The sequence below is a fragment of the Oncorhynchus keta genome, unplaced genomic scaffold (assembly GCF_023373465.1).
Source record: "Oncorhynchus keta strain PuntledgeMale-10-30-2019 unplaced genomic scaffold, Oket_V2 Un_contig_7637_pilon_pilon, whole genome shotgun sequence".
In the NCBI taxonomy this organism is placed as follows: domain Eukaryota; kingdom Metazoa; phylum Chordata; class Actinopteri; order Salmoniformes; family Salmonidae; genus Oncorhynchus; species Oncorhynchus keta.
This window is the reverse complement of record NW_026289583.1, coordinates 87,501-112,500: the sequence shown is the minus strand read 5'-3', so window position 1 is coordinate 112,500 and position 25,000 is coordinate 87,501. Positions and strand designations below refer to the sequence as shown.

The 25,000-nt window shown below is 46.9% G+C and overlaps 1 protein-coding gene and 1 long non-coding RNA gene across 3 annotated transcripts in view; one reads left to right on the top strand and one right to left on the bottom strand.

The window, feature by feature from the left end:
• The window catches only part of LOC127926483 (protein NOXP20-like), a gene marked incomplete at its 5' end in the record, with an annotated part of 26,315 nt that extends 4,390 nt beyond the window's left edge, over positions 1–21,925 (top strand). Inside the window, 10 exon segments of the mRNA XM_052511869.1 lie at positions 2,381–2,533; positions 2,628–2,781; positions 2,784–2,813; positions 9,641–9,726; positions 9,961–10,011; positions 17,219–17,563; positions 17,732–17,871; positions 19,636–19,708; positions 20,348–20,401; positions 20,758–21,925. Coding sequence (XP_052367829.1) covers positions 2,381–2,533; positions 2,628–2,781; positions 2,784–2,813; positions 9,641–9,726; positions 9,961–10,011; positions 17,219–17,563; positions 17,732–17,871; positions 19,636–19,708; positions 20,348–20,401; positions 20,758–20,871 — 1,200 coding nt within the window.
• On the bottom strand, positions 2,920–4,136 carry LOC127926481 (uncharacterized). Of its 2 annotated transcripts, none has more exons than XR_008124242.1 (3): positions 3,993–4,136; positions 3,649–3,706; positions 2,920–3,049 (listed from the first exon to the last, which is right to left on the bottom strand). It is a non-coding gene; the product is annotated as an uncharacterized LOC127926481 (long non-coding RNA). The 2 variants fall into 2 exon arrangements; XR_008124243.1 differs by lacking the exon at positions 3,649–3,706 and adding an exon at positions 3,266–3,323.
• Positions 21,926–25,000: the final 3,075 nt, after the last annotated feature.

The following is a 25,000-nucleotide window of genomic DNA, read 5'->3' as shown; positions in this document are numbered from 1 at the left end:
CTGATCTGTCTCAGAGACATGTTGACTCTATAGGACCTGATCTGTCTCATGTTGACTCTATAGGACCTGATCTGTCTCATGTTGACTCTATAGGACCTGATCTGTCTCATGTTGACTCTATAGGACCTGATCTGTCTCATGTTGACTCTATAGGACCTGATCTGTCTCATGTTGTCTCTATAGGACCTGATCTGTCTCATGTTGACTCTATAGGACCTGATCTGTCTCATGTTGACTCTATAGGACCTGATCTGTCTCATGTTGACTCTATAGGACCTGATCTGTCTCATGTTGACTCTATAGGACCTGCTCTGTCTCAGAGACATGTTGACTCTATAGGACCTGATCTGTCTCATGTTGACTCTATAGGACCTGATCTGTCTCAGAGACATGTTGACTCTATAGGACCTGATCTGTCTCATGTTAACTCTATAGGACCTGATCTGTCTCATGTTGACTCTATAGGACCTGATCTGTCTCATGTTGACTCTATAGGACCTGATCTGTCACATGTTGACTCTATAGGACCTGATCTGTCTCATGTTGACTCTATAGGACCTGATCTGTCTCATGTTGACTCTATAGGACCTGATCTGTCACATGTTGACTCTATAGGACCTGATCTGTCTCAGAGACATGTTGACTCTATAGGACCTGATCTGTCTCATGTTGACTCTATAGGACCTGATCTGTCTCATGTTGACTCTATAGGACCTGAACTGTCTCATGTTGACTCTATAGGACCTGATCTGTCTCATGTTGACTCTATAGGACCTGAACTGTCTCATGTTGACTCTATAGGACAGGATCTGTCTCATGTTGACTCTATAGGACCTGATCTGTCTCAGGTTGACTCTATAGGACCTGATCTGTCTCATGTTGACTCTATAGGACCTGATCTGTCTCATGTTGACTCTATAGGACCTGATAGTGGTCCTTCTGTAGCTCAGTTGGTAGAGCATGGCGCTTGTAACGCCAGGGTAGTGGGTTCGATTCCCGGGACCACCCATACGTAGAATGTATGCACACATGACTGTAAGTCGCTTTGGATAAAAGCGTCTGCTAAATGGCATATATTATTATTATATTATTATTATCTGTCTCAGGTTGACTCTATAGGACCTGATCTGTCTCATGTTGACTCTATAGGACCTGATCTGTCTCATGTTGACTCTATAGGACCTGATCTGTCTCATGTTGACTCTATAGGACCTGATCTGTCTCAGGTTGACTCTATAAGACCTGATCTGTCTCATGTTGACTCTATAGGACCTGATCTGTCTCATGTTGACTCTATAGGACCTGCTCTGTCTCAGTGACATGTTGACTCTATAGGACCTGATCTGTCTCATGTTGACTCTATAGGACCTGATCTGTCTCAGAGACATGTTGACTCTATAGGACCTGATCTGTCTCATGTTGACTCTATAGGACCTGATCTGTCTCATGTTGACTCTATAGGACCTGATCTGTCTCATGTTGACTCTATAGGACCTGATCTGTCTCATGTTGACTCTATAGGACCTGATCTGTCTCATGTTGACTCTATAGGACCTGATCTGTCTCATGTTGACTCTATAGGACCCGATCTGTCTCATGTTGACTCTATAGGACCTGATCTGTCTCATGTTGACTCTATAGGACCTGATCTGTCTCATGTTGACTCTATAGGACCTGATCTGTCTCATGTTGACTCTATAGGACCTGATCTGTCTCATGTTGACTCTATAGGACCTGATCTGTCTCATGTTGACTCTATAGGACCTGATCTGTCTCATGTTGACTCTATAGGACCTGATCTGTCTCATGTTGACTCTATAGGACCTGATCTGTCTCATGTTGACTCTATAGGACCTGGTCTGTCTCATGTTGACTCTATAGGACCTGATCTGTCTCAGAGACATGTTGACTCTATAGGACCTGATCTGTCTCATGTTGACTCTATAGGACCGGATCTGTCCCATGTTAACTCTGAAGGACCTGATCTGTCTCATGTTGACTCTATAGGACCTGATCTGTCTCATGTTGACTCTATAGGACCTGATCTGTCTCATGTTGACTCTATAGGACCGGATCTGTCTCATGTTGACTCTATAGGACCTGATCTGTCTCATGTTGACTCTATAGGACCTGATCTGTCTCATGTTGACTCTATAGGACCTGATCTGTCTCATGTTGACTCTATAGGACCTGATCTGTCTCAGAGATGTTGACTCTATAGTTGTGTTGTTCTGTATCTGTGTTCTGGTTGGTTGAGGCGTTGTATCTCTGTGTTGTGATTGGCTGTGTTGTTGTATATCTGTGTTGTGATTGGCTGAGGTGTTGTATCTCTGTGTTGTGATTGGCTGAGGTGTTGTATCTCTGTGTTGGGATTGGTCAGATGCTGAAGGATGCCAAGGAGAAGGAGAGGGCTCGTCTCAGCTGCCAGCCAATCAGTGAGCCCACAGCTCACTACGGAATCCTGTTTGATGACTACCAGGGCCTATCGCACCTAGAGGCTCTGGAGATACTGGCCAATGAGAGTGAGGCTAAGGTAAAACACACCCACGAGTGCAAACACAGATACACACGCGGATACAAGTAGCCCAACTCCTCTGTCTCCTCTTCACACTCCTCCCCCCTCTCAGGTTCAGTCGTTCCTGTCCTCCCTGGAAGAGGAGGATCAGGAGGAGATAAAGAAAGAACTGATCGCCATCAAGGACATCTTCGTCAGCCACACGGGAGAGGAGGAGGAGGGAGAGGTAGAGGAGAAGAAGGAGGAGAGGAGACAGTGGATAGGGGTGATCTAAGTCCCCAGTGTTCTACTCCTCTGTGTGAGTTACAATACTGATAAACACTGAACCAGCAGACCTAGACCCTGTCTCACTGAACCAGCAGACCTAGACCCTGTCACACTGAACCAGCAGACCTAGACCCTGTCTCACTGAACCAGCCAAGACGTAGTGGTACTGAACCAGCAGACCTAGACCCTGTCTCACTGAACCAGCAGACCTAGACCCTGTCACACTGAACCAGCAGACCTAGACCCTGTCTCACTGAACCAGCAGACCTAGACCCTGTCTCACTGAACCAGCAGACCCTGACTCACTGAACCAGCAGACCTAGACCCTGACTCACTGAACCAGCAGACCTAGACCCTGACTCACTGAACCAGCAGACCCTGTCTCACTGAACCAGCCAAGACGTAGTGGTACTGAACCAGCAGACCTAGACCCTGACTCACTGAACCAGCAGACCTAGACCCTGACTCACTGAACCAGCAGACCTAGACCCTGACTCACTGAACCAGCAGACCTAGACCCTGTCTCACTGAACCAGCAGACCTAGACCCTGTCTCACTGAACCAGCAGACCTAGACCCTGGGCCTGTCTCACTGAACCAGCAGACCTAGACCCTATCTCACTGAACCAGCAGACCTAGACCCTGTCTCACTGAACCAGCAGACCTAGACCCTGTCTCACTGAACCAGCAGACCTAGACCCTGTCTCACTGAACCAGCAGACCTAGACCTGTCTCACTGAACCAGCAGACCCTAGACCCTGTCTCACTGAACCAGCAGACCTAGACCCTGACTCACTGAACCAGCAGACCTAGACCCTGACTCACTGAACCAGCAGACCTAGACCCTGACTCACTGAACCAGCAGACCTAGACCCTGACTCACTGAACCAGCAGACCTAGACCCTGTCTCACTGAACCAGCAGACCTAGACCCTGTCTCACTGAACCAGCAGACCTAGACCCTGTCTCACTGAACCAGCAGACCTAGACCCTGTCACACTGAACCAGCAGACCTAGACCCTGTCACACTGAACCAGCAGACCAAGACCCTGTCTCACTGAACCAGCAGACCTAGACCCTGTCTCACTGAACCAGCCAAGACGTAGTGGTACTGAACCAGCAGACCTAGACCCTGTCTCACTGAACCAGCAGACCTAGACCCTGTCTCACTAAACCAGCCGACCTAGACCCTGTCACACTGAACCAGCAGACCTAGACCCTGTCACACTGAACCAGCAGACCTAGACCCTGTCTCACTGAACCAGCAGACCTAGACCCTGTCACACTGAACCAGCAGACCTAGACCCTGTCACACTGAACCAGCCAAGACGTAGTGGTACTGAACCAGCAGACCTAGACCCTGTCTCACTGAACCAGCAGACCTAGACCCTGTCACACTGAACCAGCCGACCAAGACCCTGTCACACTGAACCAGCCAAGACGTAGTGGTACTGAACCAGCAGACCTAGACCCTGTCTCACTGAACCAGCCAAGACGTAGTGGTACTGAATCAGCAGACCTAGACCCTGTCTCACTGAACCAGCAGACCTAGACCCTGTCTCACTGAACCAGCCAAGACGTAGTGGTACTGAACCAGCAGACCTAGACCCTGTCTCACTGAACCAGCAGACCTAGACCCTGTCTCACTGAACCAGCAGACCTAGACCCTGTCACACTGAACCAGCAGACCTAGACCCTGTCACACTGAACCAGCCAAGACGTAGTGGTACTGAACCAGCAGACCTAGACCCTGTCTCACTGAACCAGCAGACCTAGACCCTGTCTCACTGAACCAGCAGACCTAGACCCTGTCTCACTGAACCAGCAGACCTAGACCCTGTCTCACTGAACCAGCAGACCTAGACCCTGTCTCACTGAACCAGCAGACCTAGACCCTGTCTCACTGAACCAGCAGACCTAGACCCTGTCTCACTGAACCAGCCAAGACGTAGTGGTACTGAACCAGCAGACCTAGACCCTGTCTCACTGAACCAGCAGACCTAGACCCTGTCTCACTGAACCAGCAGACCTAGACCCTGTCTCACTGAACCAGCAGACCTAGACCCTGTCTCACTGAACCAGCCAAGACGTAGTGGTACTGAACCAGCAGACCTAGACCCTGTCTCACTGAACCAGCAGACCTAGACCCTGTCTCACTGAACCAGCAGACCTAGACCCTGTCTCACTGAACCAGCCAAGACGTAGTGGTACTGAACCAGCAGACCTAGACCCTGTCTCACTGAACCAGCCAAGACGTAGTGGTACTGAACCAGCAGACCTAGACCCTGTCTCACTGAACCAGCAGACCTAGACCCTGTCTCACTGAACCAGCAGACCTAGACCCTGTCACACTGAACCAGCCAAGACGTAGTGGTACTGAACCAGCAGACCTAGACCCTGTCTCACTGAACCAGCAGACAGACCCTGTCTCACTGAACCAGCCAAGACGTGGTACTGAATCAGCAGACCAGAATCTCACTGAACCAGCAGACCTAGACCCTGTCACACTGAACCAGCAGACCCTGTCTCACTGAACCAGCCAAGACGTCACACTGAACCAGCAGACCTAGACCCTGTCTCACTGAACCAGCCAAGACGGAGTGCTACTGAACCAGCAGACCTAGACCCTGTCTCACTGAACCAGCAGACCTAGACCCTGTCACACTGAACCAGCAGACCTGAATCAGACCCTGTCTCACTGAACCAGCAGACCTAGACCCGGTCTCACTGGAACCAGCAGACCAAGACCCTGTCTCACTGAACCAGCCAAGACGAGTGGTACTGAACCAGCAGACCTAGACCCTGTCTCACTGAACCAGCAGACCTAGACCCCCAGCAGACTGTCACACTGAACCAGCCAAGACGTAGTGGTACTGAACCAGCAGACCTAGACCCTGTCTCACTGGTAACCAGCAGACCTAGACCCTGTCTCACTGAACCAGCCAAGACGGAGTGCTACTGAACCAGCAGACCTAGACCCTGTCTCACTGAACCAGCAGACCTAGACCCTGTCTCACTGAACCAGCCAAGACGTAGTGGTACTGAACCAGCAGACCTAGACCCTGTCTCACTGAACCAGCAGACCTAGACCCTGTCTCACTGAACCAGCCAAGACGTAGTGGTACTGAATCAGCAGACCTAGACCCTGTCTCACTGAACCAGCCAAGACGTAGTGGTACTGAACCAGCAGACCTAGACCCTGTCTCACTGAACCAGCAGACCTAGACCCTGTCTCACTGAACCAGCAGACCTAGACCCTGTCACACTGAACCAGCCAAGACCTAGAGACCCTGTCTCACTGAACCAGCAGACCTAGACCCTGTCTCACTGAACCAGCAGACGACCCCCTGTCTCACTGAACCAGCAGACCTAGACCCTGTCTCACTGAACCAGCAGACCTAGTGTCTCACTACTGAACCAGCAGACCTAGACCCTGTCTCACTGAACCAGCAGACCTAGACCCTGTCTCACTGAACCAGCCAGACCTAGTGGCACCAGCTGACCTCCCTACTGAACCAGCAGACCTAGACCCTGTCTCACTGAACCAGCAGACCTAGACCCTGTCTCACTGAACCAGCAGACCTAGACCCTGTCTCACTGAACCAGCAGACCTAGACCCTGTCTCACTGAACCAGCAGACCTAGACCCTGTCTCACTGAACCAGCAGACCTAGACCCTGTCTCACTGAACCAGCCAGACCTAGACCCTGTCTCACTGAACCAGCAGACCTAACCAGCAGACCCCCTGTCTCACTGAACCAGCAGACCTAGACCCTGTCTCACTGAACCAGCAGACCTAGACCCTGTCTCACTGAACCAGCAGACCAAGACCCTGTAACACTGAACCAGCAGACCTAGACCCTGTCTCACTGAACCAGCAGACCTAGACCCTGTCTCACTGAACCAGCAGACCAGCAGACCCTGTCTCACTGAACCAGCAGACCTAGACCCTGTCTCACTGAACCAGCAGACCTAGACCCTGTCTCACTGAACCAGCAGACCTAGACCCTGTCTCACTGAACCAGCAGACCAGACCCTGTCTCACTGAACCAGCAGACCTAGACCCTGTCTCACTGAACCAGCAGACCTAGACCCTGTCACACTGAACCAGCAGCCAAGACCCTGTGGTACTGAACCAGCAGACCAAGACCCTGTCTCACTGAACCAGCAGACCTAGACCCTGTCTCACTGAACCAGCAGACCTAGACCCTGTCTCACTGAACAGCAGACCTGAACTGAACCAGCAGACCTAGACCCTGTCTCACTGAACCAGCAGACCTAGACCCTGTCTCACTGAACCAGCAGACCTAGACCCTGTCTCACTGAACCAGCAGACCTAGACCCTGTCTCACTGAACCAGCAGACCAAGACCCTGTCTCACTGAACCAGCAGACCAAGACCCTGTCTCACTGAACCAGCAGACCTAGACCCTGTCTCACTGAACCAGCAGACCTAGACCCTGTCTCACTGAACCAGCAGACCTAGACCCTGTCTCACTGAACCAGCAGACCTAGACCCTGTCTCACTGAACCAGCAGACCTAGACCCTGTCTCACTGAACCAGCAGACCTAGACCCTGTCTCACTGAACCAGCAGACCTAGACCCTGTCTCACTGAACCAGCCAAGACCCTGTCCGTAACCAGCAGACCTAGACCCTGTCTCACTGAACCAGCAGACTCCAGACCCTGTCTCACTGAACCAGCCAGACCTGAATCACCCTGGTCTCACTGGAACCAGCAGACCGTAGTGGCACTGAAACCAGCAGACCTAGACCCTTTAGCTTTTTAACTGGAACCAAAAATAAAAATAAAAACCTAGATTTGAAAAAGACGAAAAATAAAAAGACCCTGTCTACTGAATTCTCCAACCAAAGGCACCTGTGGTCTATACTAAACCAGCAGACCAAGACCCTGGTTGATTGGAACCAGCAGACCTAACAGTCTTTTGAACCAGCAGACAATATTCACTGAACCAGCAGACCTTCGACCCTGTCTCACTGAACCAGCAGACCAAGACCCTCACTGAACCAGCAGACCTAGACCCTGTCTCACTGAACCAGCAGACCTAGACCCTGTCTCAACTGTCTCCAGCAGACCAATGTACACTGAACCAGCAGACCTAGACCCTGTCTCACTAATCAGCAGACCAAGACCCTCTCACTGAACTGCAGATATTTAATCTGTCCTGTCTCATATTTACCAGCAGACTCTCTGGTTGATATTTAATCTGTCCTCTGGTTGATGTTTAACTGTCAGCTCTCTGACCAAGAATCTGTCTCTCTCTGGTTGATGTTTAATCTGTCTCTCTCTGGTTGATATTTAATCTGTCTCTCTCTGGTTGATATTTAACCTGGACCCTGTTGATGTTTAATCTGTCTCTCTCTGGTCTGTTTAATCTGTCCAGCTGGTTGATGTTTAATCTGTCTCTCTCTGGTTGATATTTAATCTGTCTCTCTGGTTGATATTTAATCTGTCTCTCTCTGGTTGATGTTTAATCTGTCTGTCTCTCTCTGGTTGATGTTTAATCTGTCTCTCTGGTTGATGTTTAATCTGTCTCTCTCTGGTTGATATTTAATCAGCCAAGACTGGTTGATATTTAATCTGTCTCTCTCTGGTTGATGTTTAATCTGTCTCTCTCTGGTTGATGTTTAATCTGTCTCTCTGGTTGATATTTAATCTGTCTCTCTCTCTCACTGATGTTTAATCTGTCTCTCTCTGGTTGATGTTTAATCTGTCTCTCTCTGGTTGATGTTTAATCTGTCTCCAGCAGACCTAATCTGTCTCTCTGGTTGATGTTTAATCTGTCTCTCTCTGGTCTGCCAAACTGTAGTCTCTCTGGTTGATCAGCCGATCTGTCTCCTGTCTCTGGTTGATGTTTAATCTGTCTCTCTGGTTGATATTTAATCTGTCTCTCTCTGAACCAGAGACCTAATCTGTCTCTCTGGGTTGATGTTTGAACCAGTCTCTCTCTGGTTGATGTTTAATCTGTCTCTCTGGTTGATGCAATCTGACCCTGGTTGATGTTTAACCTGTCTCTCTCTGGTACTGATGTTTAAGCAGTCTCTCTCTGGTTGATGAACCAGTCTCTCTGGTTGATGTTTAATCTGTCTCTCTGGTTGATATTTAATCTGTCTCTCCTGGTTGATATTTAATCTGTCTCTCTCTGGTTGATGTTTAATCTGTCTCTCTGGTTGATATTTAATCTGTCTCTCTCTGGTTGAACCAGTTTTAATCTGTCTCACTCTGGTTGATGTTTAATCTGTCTCTCTCTGGTTGATGTTTAATCTGTCTCTCTCTGGTTGATGTTTAATCTGTCTCTCTCTGGTTGATATTTAATCTGTCTCTCTCTGGTTGATGACCTAATCTGTCTCTCTCTGGTTGATGTTTAATCTGACCTCTCTCTATTTAATCTGTCTCTCTCTGGTTGATGTTTAATCTGTCTCTCTCTGGTTGATATTTAATCTGTCTCTCTCTGGTTGATGTTTAATCTGTCTCTCTCTGGTTGATATTTAATCTGTCTCTCTCTGGTTGATATTTAATCTGTCTCTCTCTGGTTGATGTTTAATCTGTCTCTCTGGTTGATATTTAATCTGTCTCTCTCTGGTTGATATTTAATCTGTCTCTCTCTGGTTGATGTTTAATCTGTCTCTCTCTGGTTGATGTTTAATCTGTCTCTCTGGTTGATATTTAATCTGTCTCTCTCTGGTTGATATTTAATCTGTCTCTCTCTGGTTCATGTTTAATCTGTCTCTCTCTGGTTGATATTTAATCTGTCTCTCTCTGGTTGATGTTTAATCTGTCTCTCTCTGGTTGATGTTTAATCTGTCTCTCTCCGGTTCATGTTTAATCTGTCTCTTACCAGCAGCTGATGGGGAGGAGTTTGTGAGTGTCCTGACTGAGTTGCTGTTTGAGCTTCACGTCGCTGCCACCCCAGACAAACTGAACAAGGTAACAGACCGTCCCTGTCACCACAGACAAACTGAACAAGGTAACAGACAGTCACCACAGACAAACTCAACAAGGTAACAGACCGTCCCTGTCACCACAGACAAACTCAACAAGGTAACAGACAGTCCCTGTCACCACAGACAAACTCAACAAGGTAACAGACCGTCCCTGTCACCACAGACAAACTCAACAAGGTAACAGACCGTCCCTGTCACCACAGACAAACTCAACAAGGTAACAGACCGTCACCACAGACAAACTCAACAAGGTAACAGACTGTCACCACAGACAAACTCAACAAGGTAACAGACCGTCCCTGTCACCACAGACAAACTCAACAAGGTAACAGACAGACAAACTCAACAAGGTAACAGACCCTGTCACCACAGACAAACTCAACAAGGTAACAGACCGTCCCTGTCACCACAGACAAACTCAACAAGGTAACAGACCGTCCCTGTCACCACAGACAAACTCAACAAGGTAACAGACACCACAGACAAACTCAACAAGGTAACACCACAGACAAACTCAACAAGGTAACAGACCGTCCCTGTCACCACAGACAAACTCAACAAGGTAACAGACAGTCCCAGTCACCACAGACAAACTCAACAAGGTAACAGACAGTCCCTGTCCCTGGTCAGACCACTGTCAGACAAACTCAACAAGGTAACAGACCGTCCCTGTCACCAGACAAACTCAACAAGACAAACTGAACAAGGTAACAGACCGTCCCTGTCACCACAGACAAACTCAACAAGGTAACAGACCGTCCCTGTCACCCCAGACAAACTCAACAAGGTAACAGACCGTCCCTGTCACCACAGACAAACTCAACAAGGTAACAGACAGTCCCTGTCACCACAGACAAACTCAACAAGGTAACAGACAGTCCCTGTCACCACAGACAAACTCAACAAGGTAACAGACCGTCCCTGTCACCACAGACAAACTCAACAAGGTAACAGACAGTCACCACAGACAAACTCAACAAGGTAACAGACAGTCCCTGTCACCACAGACAAACTCAACAAGGTAACAGACCGTCCCTGTCACCACAGACAAACTCAACAAGGTAACAGACCGTCCCTGTCACCACAGACAAACTCAACAAGGTAACAGACCGTCCCTGTCACCACAGACAAACTCAACAAGGTAACAGACCGTCCCTGTCACCACAGACAAACTGAACAAGGTAACAGACCGTCCCTGTCACCACAGACAAACTCAACAAGGTAACAGACCGTCCCTGTCACCACAGACAAACTCAACAAGGTAACACCCCTGTCACCCCAGACAAACTCAACAAGGTAACAGACTGTCACCACAGACAAACTCAACCCTGTCACCACAGACAAACTCAACAAGGTAACAGACCGTCCCTGTCACCACAGACAAACTCAACAAGGTAACAGACAAGGTAACGTCCCTGTCACCACAGACAAACTCAACAAGGTAACAGACCGTCCCTGTCACCACAGACAAACTCAACAAGGTAACAGACCGTCCCTGTCACCCCAGACAAACTCAACAAGGTAACAGACCGTCCCTGTCACCCCAGACAAACTCAACAAGGTAACAGACCGTCCCTGTCACCACAGACAAACTCAACAAGGTAACAGACCGTCCCTGTCACCACAGACAAACTCAACAAGGTAACAGACCGTCCCTGTCACCCCAGACAAACTCAACAAGGTAACAGACTGTCCCTGTCACCACAGACAAACTCAACAAGGTAACAGACCGTCCCTGTCACCACAGACAAACTCAACAAGGTAACAGACCGTCCCTGTCACCACAGACAAACTCAACAAGGTAACAGACAGTCACCACAGACAAACTCAACAAGGTAACAGACTGTCACCACAGACAAACTCAACAAGGTAACAGACCGTCCCTGTCACCACAGACAAACTCAACAAGGTAACAGACCGTCCCTGTCACCACAGACAAACTCAACAAGGTAACAGACAGTCCCTGTCACCACAGACAAACTCAACAAGGTAACAGACAGTCCCTGTCACCACAGACAAACTCAACAAGGTAACAGACCGTCCCTGTCACCACAGACAAACTCAACAAGGTAACAGACCGTCCCTGTCACCACAGACAAACTCAACAAGGTAACAGACCGTCCCTGTCACCACAGACAAACTCAACAAGGTAACAGACAGTCCCTGTCACCCCAGACAAACTCAACAAGGTAACAGACAGACAAACTGAACAAGGTAACAGACCGTCCCTGTCACCACAGACAAACTCAACAAGGTAACAGACCGTCCCTGTCACCACAGACAAACTCAACAAGGTAACAGACCGTCCCTGTCACCCCAGACAAACTCAACAAGGTAACAGACCGTCCCTGTCACCACAGACAAACTCAACAAGGTAACAGACAGTCCCTGTCACCACAGACAAACTCAACAAGGTAACAGACCGTCCCTGTCACAGACCAGACTGTCACCACAGACAAACTCAACAAGGTAACAGACCGTCCCTGTCACCACAGACAAACTCAACAAGGTAACAGACCGTCCCTGTCACCACAGACAAACTCAACAAGGTAACAGACTCCCTGTCACCACCAGACAAACTCAACAAGGTAACAGACCGTCCCTGTCACCACAGACAAACTCAACAAGGTAACAGACCGTCCCTGTCACCCAGACAGACAAAACAGACTCAACAACAAACTCAACAAGGTAACAGACCGTCCCTGTCACCACAGACAAACTCAACAAGGTAACAGACCGTCCCTGTCACCACAGACAAACTCAACAGACAGTCCCTGTCACCACAGACAAACTCAACAAGGTAACAGACCGTCCCTGTCACCACAGACAAACTCAACAAGGTAACAGACTGTCACCACAGTCCCTGTCACCACAGACAAACTCAACAAGGTAACAGACAGTCACCACAGACAAACTCAACAAGGTAACAGACTCCCTGTCACCAGACAAACTCAACAAGGTAACAGACCGTCCCTGTCACCACAGACAAACTCAACAAGGTAACAGACCGTCCCTGGTAACAGACCACCCCAGACAAACTCAACAAGGTAACAGACCGTCCCTGTCACCAAACTCAGACAAACTCCAACAAGGTAACAGACCGTCCCTGTCACCACAGACAAACTAACAGACTGTCAACAAGGTAACAGACCGTCCCCCTGTCACCACAGACAAACTCAACAAGGTAACAGACCGTCCCTGTCACCACAGACAAACTCAACAAGGTAACAGACCGTCCCTGTCACCACAGACAAACTGAACAAGGTAACAGACCGTCCCTGTCACCACAGACAAACTCAACAAGGTAACAGACCACACCACAGACAAACTCAACAAGGTAACAGACCGTCCCTGTCACCACAGACAAACTCAACAAGGTAACAGACCGTCCCTGTCACCCCAGACAAACTGAACAAGGTAACAGACAGTCACCACAGACAAACTCAACAAGGTAACAGACTGTCACCACAGACAAACTCAACAAGGTAACAGACCGTCCCTGTCACCACAGACAAACTCAACAAGGTAACAGACCGTCCCTGTCACCACAGACAAACTGAACAAGGTAACAGACCGTCCCTGTCACCACAGACAAACTCAACAAGGTAACAGACCGTCCCTGTCACCACAGACAAACTCAACAAGGTAACAGACCGTCCCTGTCACCACAGACAAACTCAACAAGGTAACAGACCGTCCCTGTCACCACAGACAAACTGAACAAGGTAACAGACAGTCCCTGTCACTCACCACAGACAAACTGGTAACAGACAAAGACAAACTCAACAAGGTAACAGACAGTCCCTGTCACCACAGACAAACTCAACAAGGTAACAGACCGTCCCTGTCACCACAGACAAACTGGGTAACAGACAGTCCCTGTCACCACAGACAAACTCAACAAGGTAACAGACCGACAAACTCAACAAGGTAACAGACAGTCCCTGTCACCACAGACAAACTCAACAAGGTAACAGACAGTCACCACAGACAAACTCAACAAGGTAACAGACCGTCCCTGTCACCCCAGACAAACTCAACAAGGTAACAGACCGTCCCTGTCACCACAGACAAACTCAACAAGGTAACAGACCGTCCCTGTCACCACAGACAAACTCAACAAGGTAACAGACCGTCACCCCAGACAAACTCAACAAGGTAACAGACTGTCACCACAGACAAACTCAACAAGGTAACAGACAGTCCCTGTCACCACAGACAAACTCAACAAGGTAACAGACCGTCCCTGTCACCACCAGACAAACTCAACAAGGTAACAGACCGTCCCTGTCAGACAGACAAACTCAACAAGGTAACAGACCGTCCCTGTCACCACAGACAAACTCAACAAGGTAACAGACCGTCCCTGTCACCACAGACAAACTCAACAAGGTAACAGACCGTCCCTGTCACCACAGACAAACTCAACAAGGTAACAGACCGTCCCTGTCACCACAGACAAACTCAACAAGACAAACTCAACAAGGTAACAGACCGTCCCTGTCACCACAGACAAACTCAACAAGGTAACAGACCGTCCCTGTCACCACAGACAAACTCAACAAGGTAACAGACCGTCCCTGTCACCACAGACAAACTCAACAAGGTAACAGACCGTCCCTGTCACCACAGACAAACTCAACAAGGTAACAGACCGTCCCTGTCACCACAGACAAACTCAACAAGGTAACAGACAGTCCCTGTCACCACAGACAAACTCAACAAGGTAACAGACCGTCCCTGTCACCACAGACAAACTCAACAAGGTAACAGACAGTCACCACAGACAAACTCAACAGACAAACCCTCAACAAGGTAACAGACCGTCCCTGTCACCACAGACAAACTCAACAAGGTAACAGACAGTCCCTGTTACCACAGACAAACTCAACAAGGTAACAGACCGTCCCTGTCACCACAGACAAACTCAACAAGGTAACAGACAGTCACAGACAAACTCAACAAGGTAACAGACCGTCCCTGTCACCCCAGACAAACTCAACAAGGTAACAGACTGTCACCACAGACAAACTGAACAAGGTAACAGACAGTCACCAGACAAACTCAACAAGGTAACAGACTGTCACCACAGACAAACTGAACAAGGTAACAGACCGTCCCTGTCACCACAGACAAACTCAACAAGGTAACAGACAGTCCCTGTCACCACAGACAAACTCAACAAGGTAACAGACCGTCCCTGTCACCACAGACAAACTCAACAAGGTAACAGACCGTCCCTGTCACCACAGACAAACTGAACAAGGTAACAGACAGTCCCTGTCACCACAGACAAACTCAACAAGGTAACAGACAGACAAACTCAACAAGTAACAGACTCAACAAGGTAACAGACCGTCCCTGTCACCCCAGACAAACTCAACAAGTCCCTGTCAACAGACCCCAGACAAACTCAACAAGGTAACAGACAGTCCCTGACACCCACAGACAAACTCAACAAGGTAACAGACAGTCCCTGTCACCACAGACAAACTCAACAAGGTAACAGACCCCTGTCACCACAGACAAACTCAGACAGTCCCTGGCACCACAGACAAACTCAACAAGGTAACAGACCGTCCCTGTCACCACAGACAAACTCAAGGTAACAGACTGTCCCTGTCACCACAGACAAACTCAACAAGGTAACAGACAGTCCCTGTCACCACAGACAAACTCAACAAGGTAACAGACAGTCCCTGGCACCACAGACAAACTAACAAGGTAACAGACAGTCCCTGTCACCACAGACAAACTCAACAAGGTAACAGACCCCTGTCAGACAAACTCAACAAGGTAACAGACAGTCCCTGTCCCTGTCAGACAGTCCCTGTCACCACAGACAAACTGGTAACAGACCGTCCCTGTCACCCCAGACAAACTCAACAAGGTAACAGACAGTCCCTGTCACCACAGACAAACTCAACAAGGTAACAGACATCCCTGTCACCACAGACAAACTCAACAAGGTAACAGACCGTCCCTGTCACCAAGACAAACTCAACAAGGTAGTGACAGTCCCTGTCACCACAGACAAACTCAACAAGGTAACAGACAGTCCCTGGTAACAGACAGTCCCTGTCACCACAGACAAACTCAACAAGGTAACAGACAGGTAACAGACCGTCCCTGTCACTCAACAAGGTAACAGACAGTCCCTGTCACCAAAACTCAACAAGGTAACAGACAGTCACCACAGACAAACTCAACAAGGTAACAGACAGTCCCTGTCACCACAGACAAACTCAACAAGGTAACAGACAGTCCCTGTCACCACAGACAAACTCAACAAGGTAACAGACCGTCCCTGTCACCCCAGACAAACTCAACAAGGTAACAGACCGTCCCTGTCACCACAGACAAACTCAACAAGGTAACAGACCGTCCCTGTCACCACAGACAAACTCAACAAGGTAACAGACCGTCCCTGTCACCACAGACAAACTCAACAAGGTAACAGACAAACTCAACAAGTCCCTGTCACCACAGACAAACTCAACAAGGTAACAGACCGTCCCTGTCACCACAGACAAACTCAACAAGGTAACAGACCGTCCCTGTCACCACAGACAAACTCAACAAGGTAACAGACTCCCTGTCACCACAGACAAACTCAACAAGGTAACAGACCGTCCCTGTCACCACAGACAAACTCAACAAGGTAACAGACAGACAAACTCAACAAGGTAACAGACTCCCTGTCACCCCAGACAAACTCAACAAGGTAACAGACCGTCCCTGTCACCACAGACAAACTCAACAAGGTAACAGACCGTCCCTGTCACCACAGACAAACTCAACAAGGTAACAGACCGTCCCTGTCACCACAGACAAACTCAACAAGGTAACAGACCGTCCCTGTCACCACAGACAAACTCAACAAGGTAACAGACCGTCCCTGTCACCACAGACAAACTCAACAAGGTAACAGACCGTCCCTGTCACCACAGACAAACTCAACAAGGTAACAGACCATCCCTGTCACCACAGACAAACTCAACAAGGTAACAGACTGTCCCTGTCACCACAGACAAACTCAACAAGGTAACAGACCGTCCCTGTCACCACAGACAAACTCAACAAGGTAACAGACCGTCCCTGTCACCACAGACAAACTCAACAAGGTAACAGACAGTCCCTGTCACCACAGACAAACTCAACAAGGTAACAGACAGTCACCACAGACAAACTCAACAAGGTAACAGACCGTCCCTGTCACCACAGACAAACTCAACAAGGTAACAGACCGTCCCTGTCACCACAGACAAACTGAACAAGGTAACAGACCGTCCCTGTCACCACAGACAAACTGAACAAGGTAACAGACCGTCCCTGTCACCACAGACAAACTCAACAAGGTAACAGACCGTCCCTGTCACCACAGACAAACTCAACAAGGTAACAGACCGTCCCTGTCACCACAGACAAACTCAACAAGGTAACAGACACACAGTTTTAATATAATCTACTGAATTAGAGTTCATTATTTTAGGTTAAAGTTTAGTGATGTCATGTCAATTTATCCCCAGGCCAGGATGAGAGCGCATGATTGGGTGAGAGAAGTGGAGAAACCTGTCGTCACAGATACCATCGGGGGGGCGACGGAGGAGGAGCAAAGAGGAGAACCTGAAATAAGAGAGGGAGAAGAAGAGAAGAAAGAGGGGGAGGAGCTAAAGGAGAAGAAAGAGGGGGAGGAGCTAAAGGAGAAGAAAGAGGAGGAGGAGCTAAAGGAGAAGAAAGAGGGGGAGGAGCTAAAGGAGAAGAAAGAGGGGGAGGAGATAAAGGAGAATGAGGAAGAGAGACGATCCAGGTCTGTAGAGGTGAGATCGGATGTTGGACAGAGAACTGTCTGTCTGTCTGTCTGTCCGTCTGTCTGTCCCTCTGTCTGTCTGTCCGTCCGTCCGTCCGATGTTCTCTGTCCCTCGCTTTTCGTTTTAAGCACGTAGTGTGTGTTAATGTCTATATATTGTGTTTGTGTGTGTGTCTAGGCAGTGTACCTGTCTTCAGTGGGCTCCCTGGCGGAGGTGACAGCCCGCAGTATCGAACAGCTCCACAAGGTGGCAGAGTTGATCCTCCACGGACAGGACCTGGAGAAGCCTGCCAGAGACCAGGCTCACATACTCACCAGGTCTGTTGGGGGGGGGGAAACCTGTTAGAGACCAGGCTGTAGGAGGGGAGACAGGACCAGGAGAAACCTGTTAGAGACCAGGCTGTAGGGGGACAGGACCAGGAGAAACCTGCCAGAGACCAGGCTCACATACTCACCAGGTCTGTTGGGAGGCAGGAGAAACCTGCTAGAGACCAGGCTGTCTGGGGGGACAGGACCAGGAGAAACCTGCTAGAGACCAGGCTGTAGGGGGGGGACAGGACCAGGAGAAACCTGTTAGAGACCAGGCTGTAGGGGGACAGGACCAGGAGAAACCTGCTAGAGACCAGGCTGTAGGGGGGGGACAGGACCAGGAGAAACCTGTTAGAGACCAGGCTGTGTGGGGTGGGGACAGGACCAGGAGAAACCTGCTAGAGACCAGGCTGTAGGGGGGCAGGACCAGAAGAAACCTGTTAGAGACCAGGCTGTGGGGGTGGGGGGACCAGGAGAAACCTGTCTAGAGACCAGGCTGTAGGGGGGGGACAGGACCAGGAGAAACCTGTTAGAGACCAGGCTGTAGGGGGGACAGGATCAGGAGAAACCTGTTAGAGACCAGGCTGTAGGGGGGACAGGACCAGGAGAAACCTGCTAGAGACCAGGCTGTAGGGGGGGGGGGACCAGGAGAAACCTGTTAGAGACCAGGCTGTGTGGGGTGGGGACAGGACCAGGAGAAACCTGCTAGAGACCAGGCTGTAGGGGGGGGACAGGACCAGGAGAAACCTGCTAGAGACCAGGCTGTAGGGGGGGGACAGGACCAGGAGAAACCTGTTAGAGACCAGGCTGTAGGTGGGGGGGGACAGGACCAGGAGAAACCTGTTAGAGACCAGGCTGTAGGGGGAGACAGGACAGGACCAGGAGAAACCTGTTAGAGACCAGGCTGTGTGGGGTGGGGACAGGACAGGACCAGGAGAAACCTGTTAGAGACCAGGCTGTAGGGGGGGACAGGACAGGACCAGGAGAAACCTGTTAGAGACCAGGCTGTAGGGGGGGACAGGACCAGGAGAAACCTGTTAGAGACCAGGCTGTAGGGGGGGGGACAGGACCAGGAGAAACCTGTTAGAGACCAGGCTGTAGGTGGGGGGAGGACCAGGAGAAACCTGTTAGAGACCAGGCTGTAGGGGGGACAGGACCAGGAGAAACCTGCTAGAGACCAGGCTGTAGGGGGACAGGACCAGGAGAAACCTGTTAGAGACCAGGCTGTGGTGGGGGGACAGGACCAGGAGAAACCTGTTAGAGACCAGGCTGTAGGGGGGGACAGGACCAGGAGAAACCTGTTAGAGACCAGGCTGTAGGGGGGGACAGGACCAGGAGAAACCTGCTAGAGACCAGGCTGTAGGGGGGGGGGGGGACAGGACCAGGAGAAACCTGTTAGAGACCAGGCTGTGTGGGGTGGGGACAGGACCAGGAGAAGCCTGTCAGAGACCAGGCTGTAGGGGGGGATGGGACAGGACCAGGAGAAACCTGTTAGAGACCAGGCTGTAGGGGGGGACAGGACCAGGAGAAACCTGCTAGAGACCAGGCTGTGTGGGGGGGGACAGGACCAGGAGAAACCTGCTAGAGACCAGGCTGTGTGGGGTGGGGACAGGACCAGGAGAAACCTGTTAGAGACCAGGCTGTAGGGGGACGGGACAGGACCAGGAGAAACCTGTTAGAGACCAGGCTGTAGGGGGGGGTGCATCTGTGTGTGGGGAATATGACCTTCCACTCATCTGTATATTCTGAGCATCGTTAATGTGACTGTTGCAGGTTGACTTGTGCCATGTGTCGGGAGGTGGGTTGTCTTGCCAGGAAGTTCTCTGATACTCTGCTCACCGTTGGGGTAAGATGTGTGTGTGTGTACTGGGACTTTATCTCCAACACAATAAATTAATGGCATTAAGGTCAGGTGATCAGCTGATCAGCACCCCTATTGGTTCTCTGTCAGGTGATCAGCTGATCATCACCCCTATTGGTTCTCTGTCAGGTGATCAGCTGATCATCACCCCTATTGGTTCTCTGTCAGGTGATCAGCTGATCATCACCCCTATTGGTTCTCTGTCAGGTGATCAGCTGATCATCACCCCTATTGGTTCTCTGTCAGGTGATCAGCTGATCATCACCCCTATTGGTTCTCTGTCAGGTGATCAGCTGATCATCACCCCTATTGGTTCTCTGTTCAGCTGATCATCACCCCTATTGTTCTCTGTCAGGTGATCAGCTGATCATCACCCTATTGGTTCTCTGTCAGGTGATCAGCTGATCAGCACCCTGTTGGTTCTCTGTCAGGTGATCATCACCCCTATTGCTGTCAGGTGATCAGCTGATCACCCCTATGTTCTCTGTCAGGGATCAGCTTCATCACCCCTATTGGTTCTCTGTCAGGTGATCAGCTGATCATCACCCCTATTGGTTCTCTGTCAGGTGATCAGCTGATCATCACCCCTATTGGTTCTCTGACTCCCTTCCTGCCCTTCTCCAGGTTCAGAGAAAAGCAGAAGAGTTGAACCCTTTGGTAGACAGTGTGCTGCTTGAGGTAAGACATATAACTGTTGTTCTGTAGGGTTCTAACAGCGTTCTGTTGTTCTGAAGGGTTCTAACAGTGTTCTGTAGGGTTCTAACAGTGTTCTGTAGGGTTCTAACAGTGTTCTATTGTTCCGAAGGGTTCTAACAGTGTAATGTTGTTCTGTAGGTTTCTAACAGTGTTCTGCTGTTCCGAAGGGTTCTAACAGTGTTCCGAAGGGTTCTAACAGTGTAATGTTGTTCTGTAGGTTTCTAACAGTGTTCCGTAGGGTTCTAACAGTGTTCCAAAGGGTTCTAACAGTGTTCTGTAGGGTTCTAACAGTGTTCTGTTGTTCTGAAGGGTTCTAACAGTGTTCCGTTGTTCCTTAGGGTTCTAACAGCACCACATACATCCAGAACGCCTTCCAGCTCCTCCTCCCGGTTCTCCAGATGTCACACATCCAGACCCAGAGCTCTAGAACCCGCACGGAACCACAGCCCTAACCCTGTCGTAGCCACAGTAAAACACACCTCATACTGCTGAAGTGCTGTTAGCATACTAGCCAGTCCTAATGATGTAACTATGTACAGGAAGATAATGTGATATATATATATATATATATATAACAGTGATAGTGAAGTCAACTACTAGGTTGCCATAGTAACAGACTGACGAGGATATCTTTAAACTATTACGTAATGCAGTAACTTAGTATAGTTTCATGTAGGGAACAACTTCTCAGATTGAAGATATGTATTAATCATATTTATATATATTACTGTTCAGAGGTAAATCTAAACATGATTCATGTCAACTGGCTAATTTAACCCAGTGTATCAGATTATGTCTTATCGTTTTAAAAAGCGAAACCAAAAAAAATAGTTGTTGTTGTTAAGAGTTTGTTTTTAGTCACGTAAACCAGATCAGTGTAATGTGGCGTCCCTGAAGTTCTTTTCTCAAAAAGACACATCGACATGACTAAAATAAATAAATAAAAAATGTTTGTTGCTTTGTCAGCTCAGGTGTTCGAACCAGAGACCTTTGGGTTCCTGGGCCCAACGCGCTAACCGCTAACCAACGCCCTAACCGCTAACCAACGCGCTAACCGCTAACCAACGCGCTAACCAACGCGCTAACCGCTAACCAACGCGCTAACCAACGCGCTAACCGCTAACCAACGCGCTAACCGCTAGGCTACATGTCGCAGGTATTGATGTTCCCTGCTTAATGAAGGGGTGTTTCTTTACGTCGCAGAACAACTAACCTTGTTTAAATGTTAGAACAACTAACCTTGTTTAAATGTTAGAACAACGAACCTTGTTTAAATGGCAGAACAACTAACCTTGTTTAAATGTTAGAACAACTAACCTTGTTTAAATGTTAGAACAACTAACCTTGTTTAAATGGTAGAACAACTAACCTTGTTTAAACGTTAGAACAACTAACCTTGTTTAAATGTTAGAACAACTAACCTTGTTTAAATGTTAGAACAACTAACCTTGTTTAAATGTTAGAACAACGAACCTTGTTTAAATGTTAGAACAACTAACTTGTTTAAATGGGGAGAACAACTAACCTTGACATTAACGGACAAAGACAAAAAAGGACCAGAACTATAATGTTCTATATTTCTATTTCTATGTGTGTATTTGTTTTTAGATCCACTGGTTTATTAAGTCATTGTTGATCATTTATTAATTGCTGCTATGGTAACGGAGATGGAATCTGACAACGGAATCTTTAATCACAAAATACCAACAACGAAAAATAAAAACACCTTTTTTAAACCTTTTAACTGTTTCAGAGCCATGTCTTTATATATACACACACACACACACACACACACACACACACACACACACACACACACACACACACACACACACACACACACACACACACACGTTTTTCCATATAAAATCCTACTTTCTCTAATCCTAAAATAGCCTTTGTCCTCGTGGGGGGCGGGGAATATCCCCACGGGGGAGAAATGTCCTTTGGGGGTCTTTTGAGGATCTCCAGGACCCAGGAGGAGTACAATAACCCCCCCATCAAGACAGCATTCGGGGACTCCATTCTTTAGTTTTAAAAAAAACTGTCAAGATGTTAAAAGGAAGTAATGTCTTGGTGTCATCTAGAGCTCTTCAGGAGAAAGGGATGAGTGGAGAGGGTGGCCACGGTGGTGGAGCGCTAGAGGGAGAGACAGAGAGAAACAGACAGAGAGACAGAGAGAGAGAGAGACAGAGAGAGAGACAGAAAGAGAGAGACAGAGAGACAGAGACAGAGAGAGAGAAAGAAAGAGGGAGAGAAAGAAAGAAAGAGAGAGAGAAAGAAAGAGAGAGAAAGAAAGAGAGAAAGAAAGAGAGAGACAGAGCCAGAGAGAGAGAGAGTGAGACAGAGAGCGAGAGAGAGACAGAGAGAGACAGAGAGAGAGAGACAGAGAGAGAGACAGAGACAGAGAAAGAAAGAAAGACAGACAGAGAGAGTGAGACAGAGAGAAAGAAAGAGAGAGAAAGAAAGAGAGAGACAGAGAGAGAGACAGAGAGAAAGAAAGAGAGAGAAAGAAAGAGAGAGACAGAGAGAGAGAGACAGAGAGAAAGAAAGAGAGAGAGAAAGAAAGAGAAAGAGACAGAGACAGAGAGACAGAGAGAGTGAGAGAGAGAGAGAGAGAGAGACAGAGACAGAAAGAAATAAAGACAGAGAGAGAGAGTGAGTGGCAGAGAGATGTTAGTTGGTATTAATATATTATTATTATAGGTATTAATATATATATTATTAGATATATATTATAGGTATTAATATATTATTAGATATATATTATAGGTATTAATATATATTATTATAGGTATTAATATATATATATATTTTTTTATAGGTATTAATATATATATATTATTATAGGTATTAATATATATATATTATTATAGGTATTAATGTATATATATTATTATAGGTATTAATATATATATATTATTATAGGTATTAATATATATATATTATTAGATATATATTATAGGTATTAATATATATATATTATTATAGGTATTAATATATATATATTATAGGTATTAATATATATATATTATTATAGGTATTAATATATATATATTATTATAGGTATTAATATATATATTATTATAGGTATTAATATATATATATTATTATAGGTATTAATATATATATATTATTATAGGTATTAATATATATATATATATTATTATAGGTATTAATATATATATATTATTATAGGTATTAATATATATATATATATTATATTATTATAGGTATTAATATGTATATATTATTATAGATATATATATATATTAATATATATATATATTATTATAGGTATTAATATATATATTATTAGATATATATTATAGGTATTAATATATATATATATTATTATAGGTATTAATATATATATATATATTATTATAGGTATTAATATATATATATTATTATAGGTATTAATATATATATATATATATTATTATAGGTATTAATATATATATTATTATAGGTATTAATATATATATATTATTATAGGTATTAATATATATATATTATTATAGGTATTAATATATATATATATATATTATAGGTATTAATATATATATATATATATATAGGTATTAATATATATATATTATTATAGGTATTAATATATATATTATAGGTATTAATATATATATTATAGGTATTAATATATATATTATTATAGGTATTAATATATATTATTATAGGTATTAATATATATTATTATAGGTATTAATATATATTATTACAGGTATTAATATATATATATATTATTATAGATATTAATATATATATATTATTATAGGTATTAATATATATATTATAGATATTAATATATATATTATAGGTATTAATTAATGAACATTGTCTTTAGAACTCTCACCTGTGTCATTACCGTAGTAACCCTGACGAGGCTCGTCCTCTGAGAACACACACATGTAGCAAGGTCAGTGTGTGTGTTCCTGTGTGTGTGTGTTCCTGTGTGTGTGTGTTCCTGTGTGTGTGTGTGTTCCTGTGTGTGTGTGTGCTCCTGTGTGTGTGCTCCTGTGTGTGTGTTCCTGTGTGTGTGTGTTCCTGTGTGTGTGTGTGCTCCTGTGTGTGTGTGTGCTCCTGTGTGTGTGCTCCTGTGTGTGTGTTCCTGTGTGTGTGTGTGTGCTCCTGTGTGTGCTCCTGTGTGTGTGTTCCTGTGTGTGTGTGTGTGTGTGTGTTCCTGTGTGTGTGTTCCTGTTTGTGTGTGTGTGTGTGTGTTCCTGTGTGTGTGTGTGTTCCTGTGTGTGTGTGTGTGTCCTGTGTGTGTGTGTGTGTGTGTGTGTGTGTGTGTGTGTGTGTGTGTGTGTGTGTGTGTGTGTGTGTTCCTGTGTGTTCCTGTGTGTGTGTGTGTTCCTGTGTGTGTGTGTTCCTGTGTGTGTGTTCCTTACCTGCAGTCTTCTCTTCATGAATAGGTGACAACAGGCCTGTTCATTGAAAACACAACATTACTACTAACACACACACACACACACACACACACACACACACACACACACACACACACACACACACACACACACACACACACACACACACACACACACACACACACACACACACACA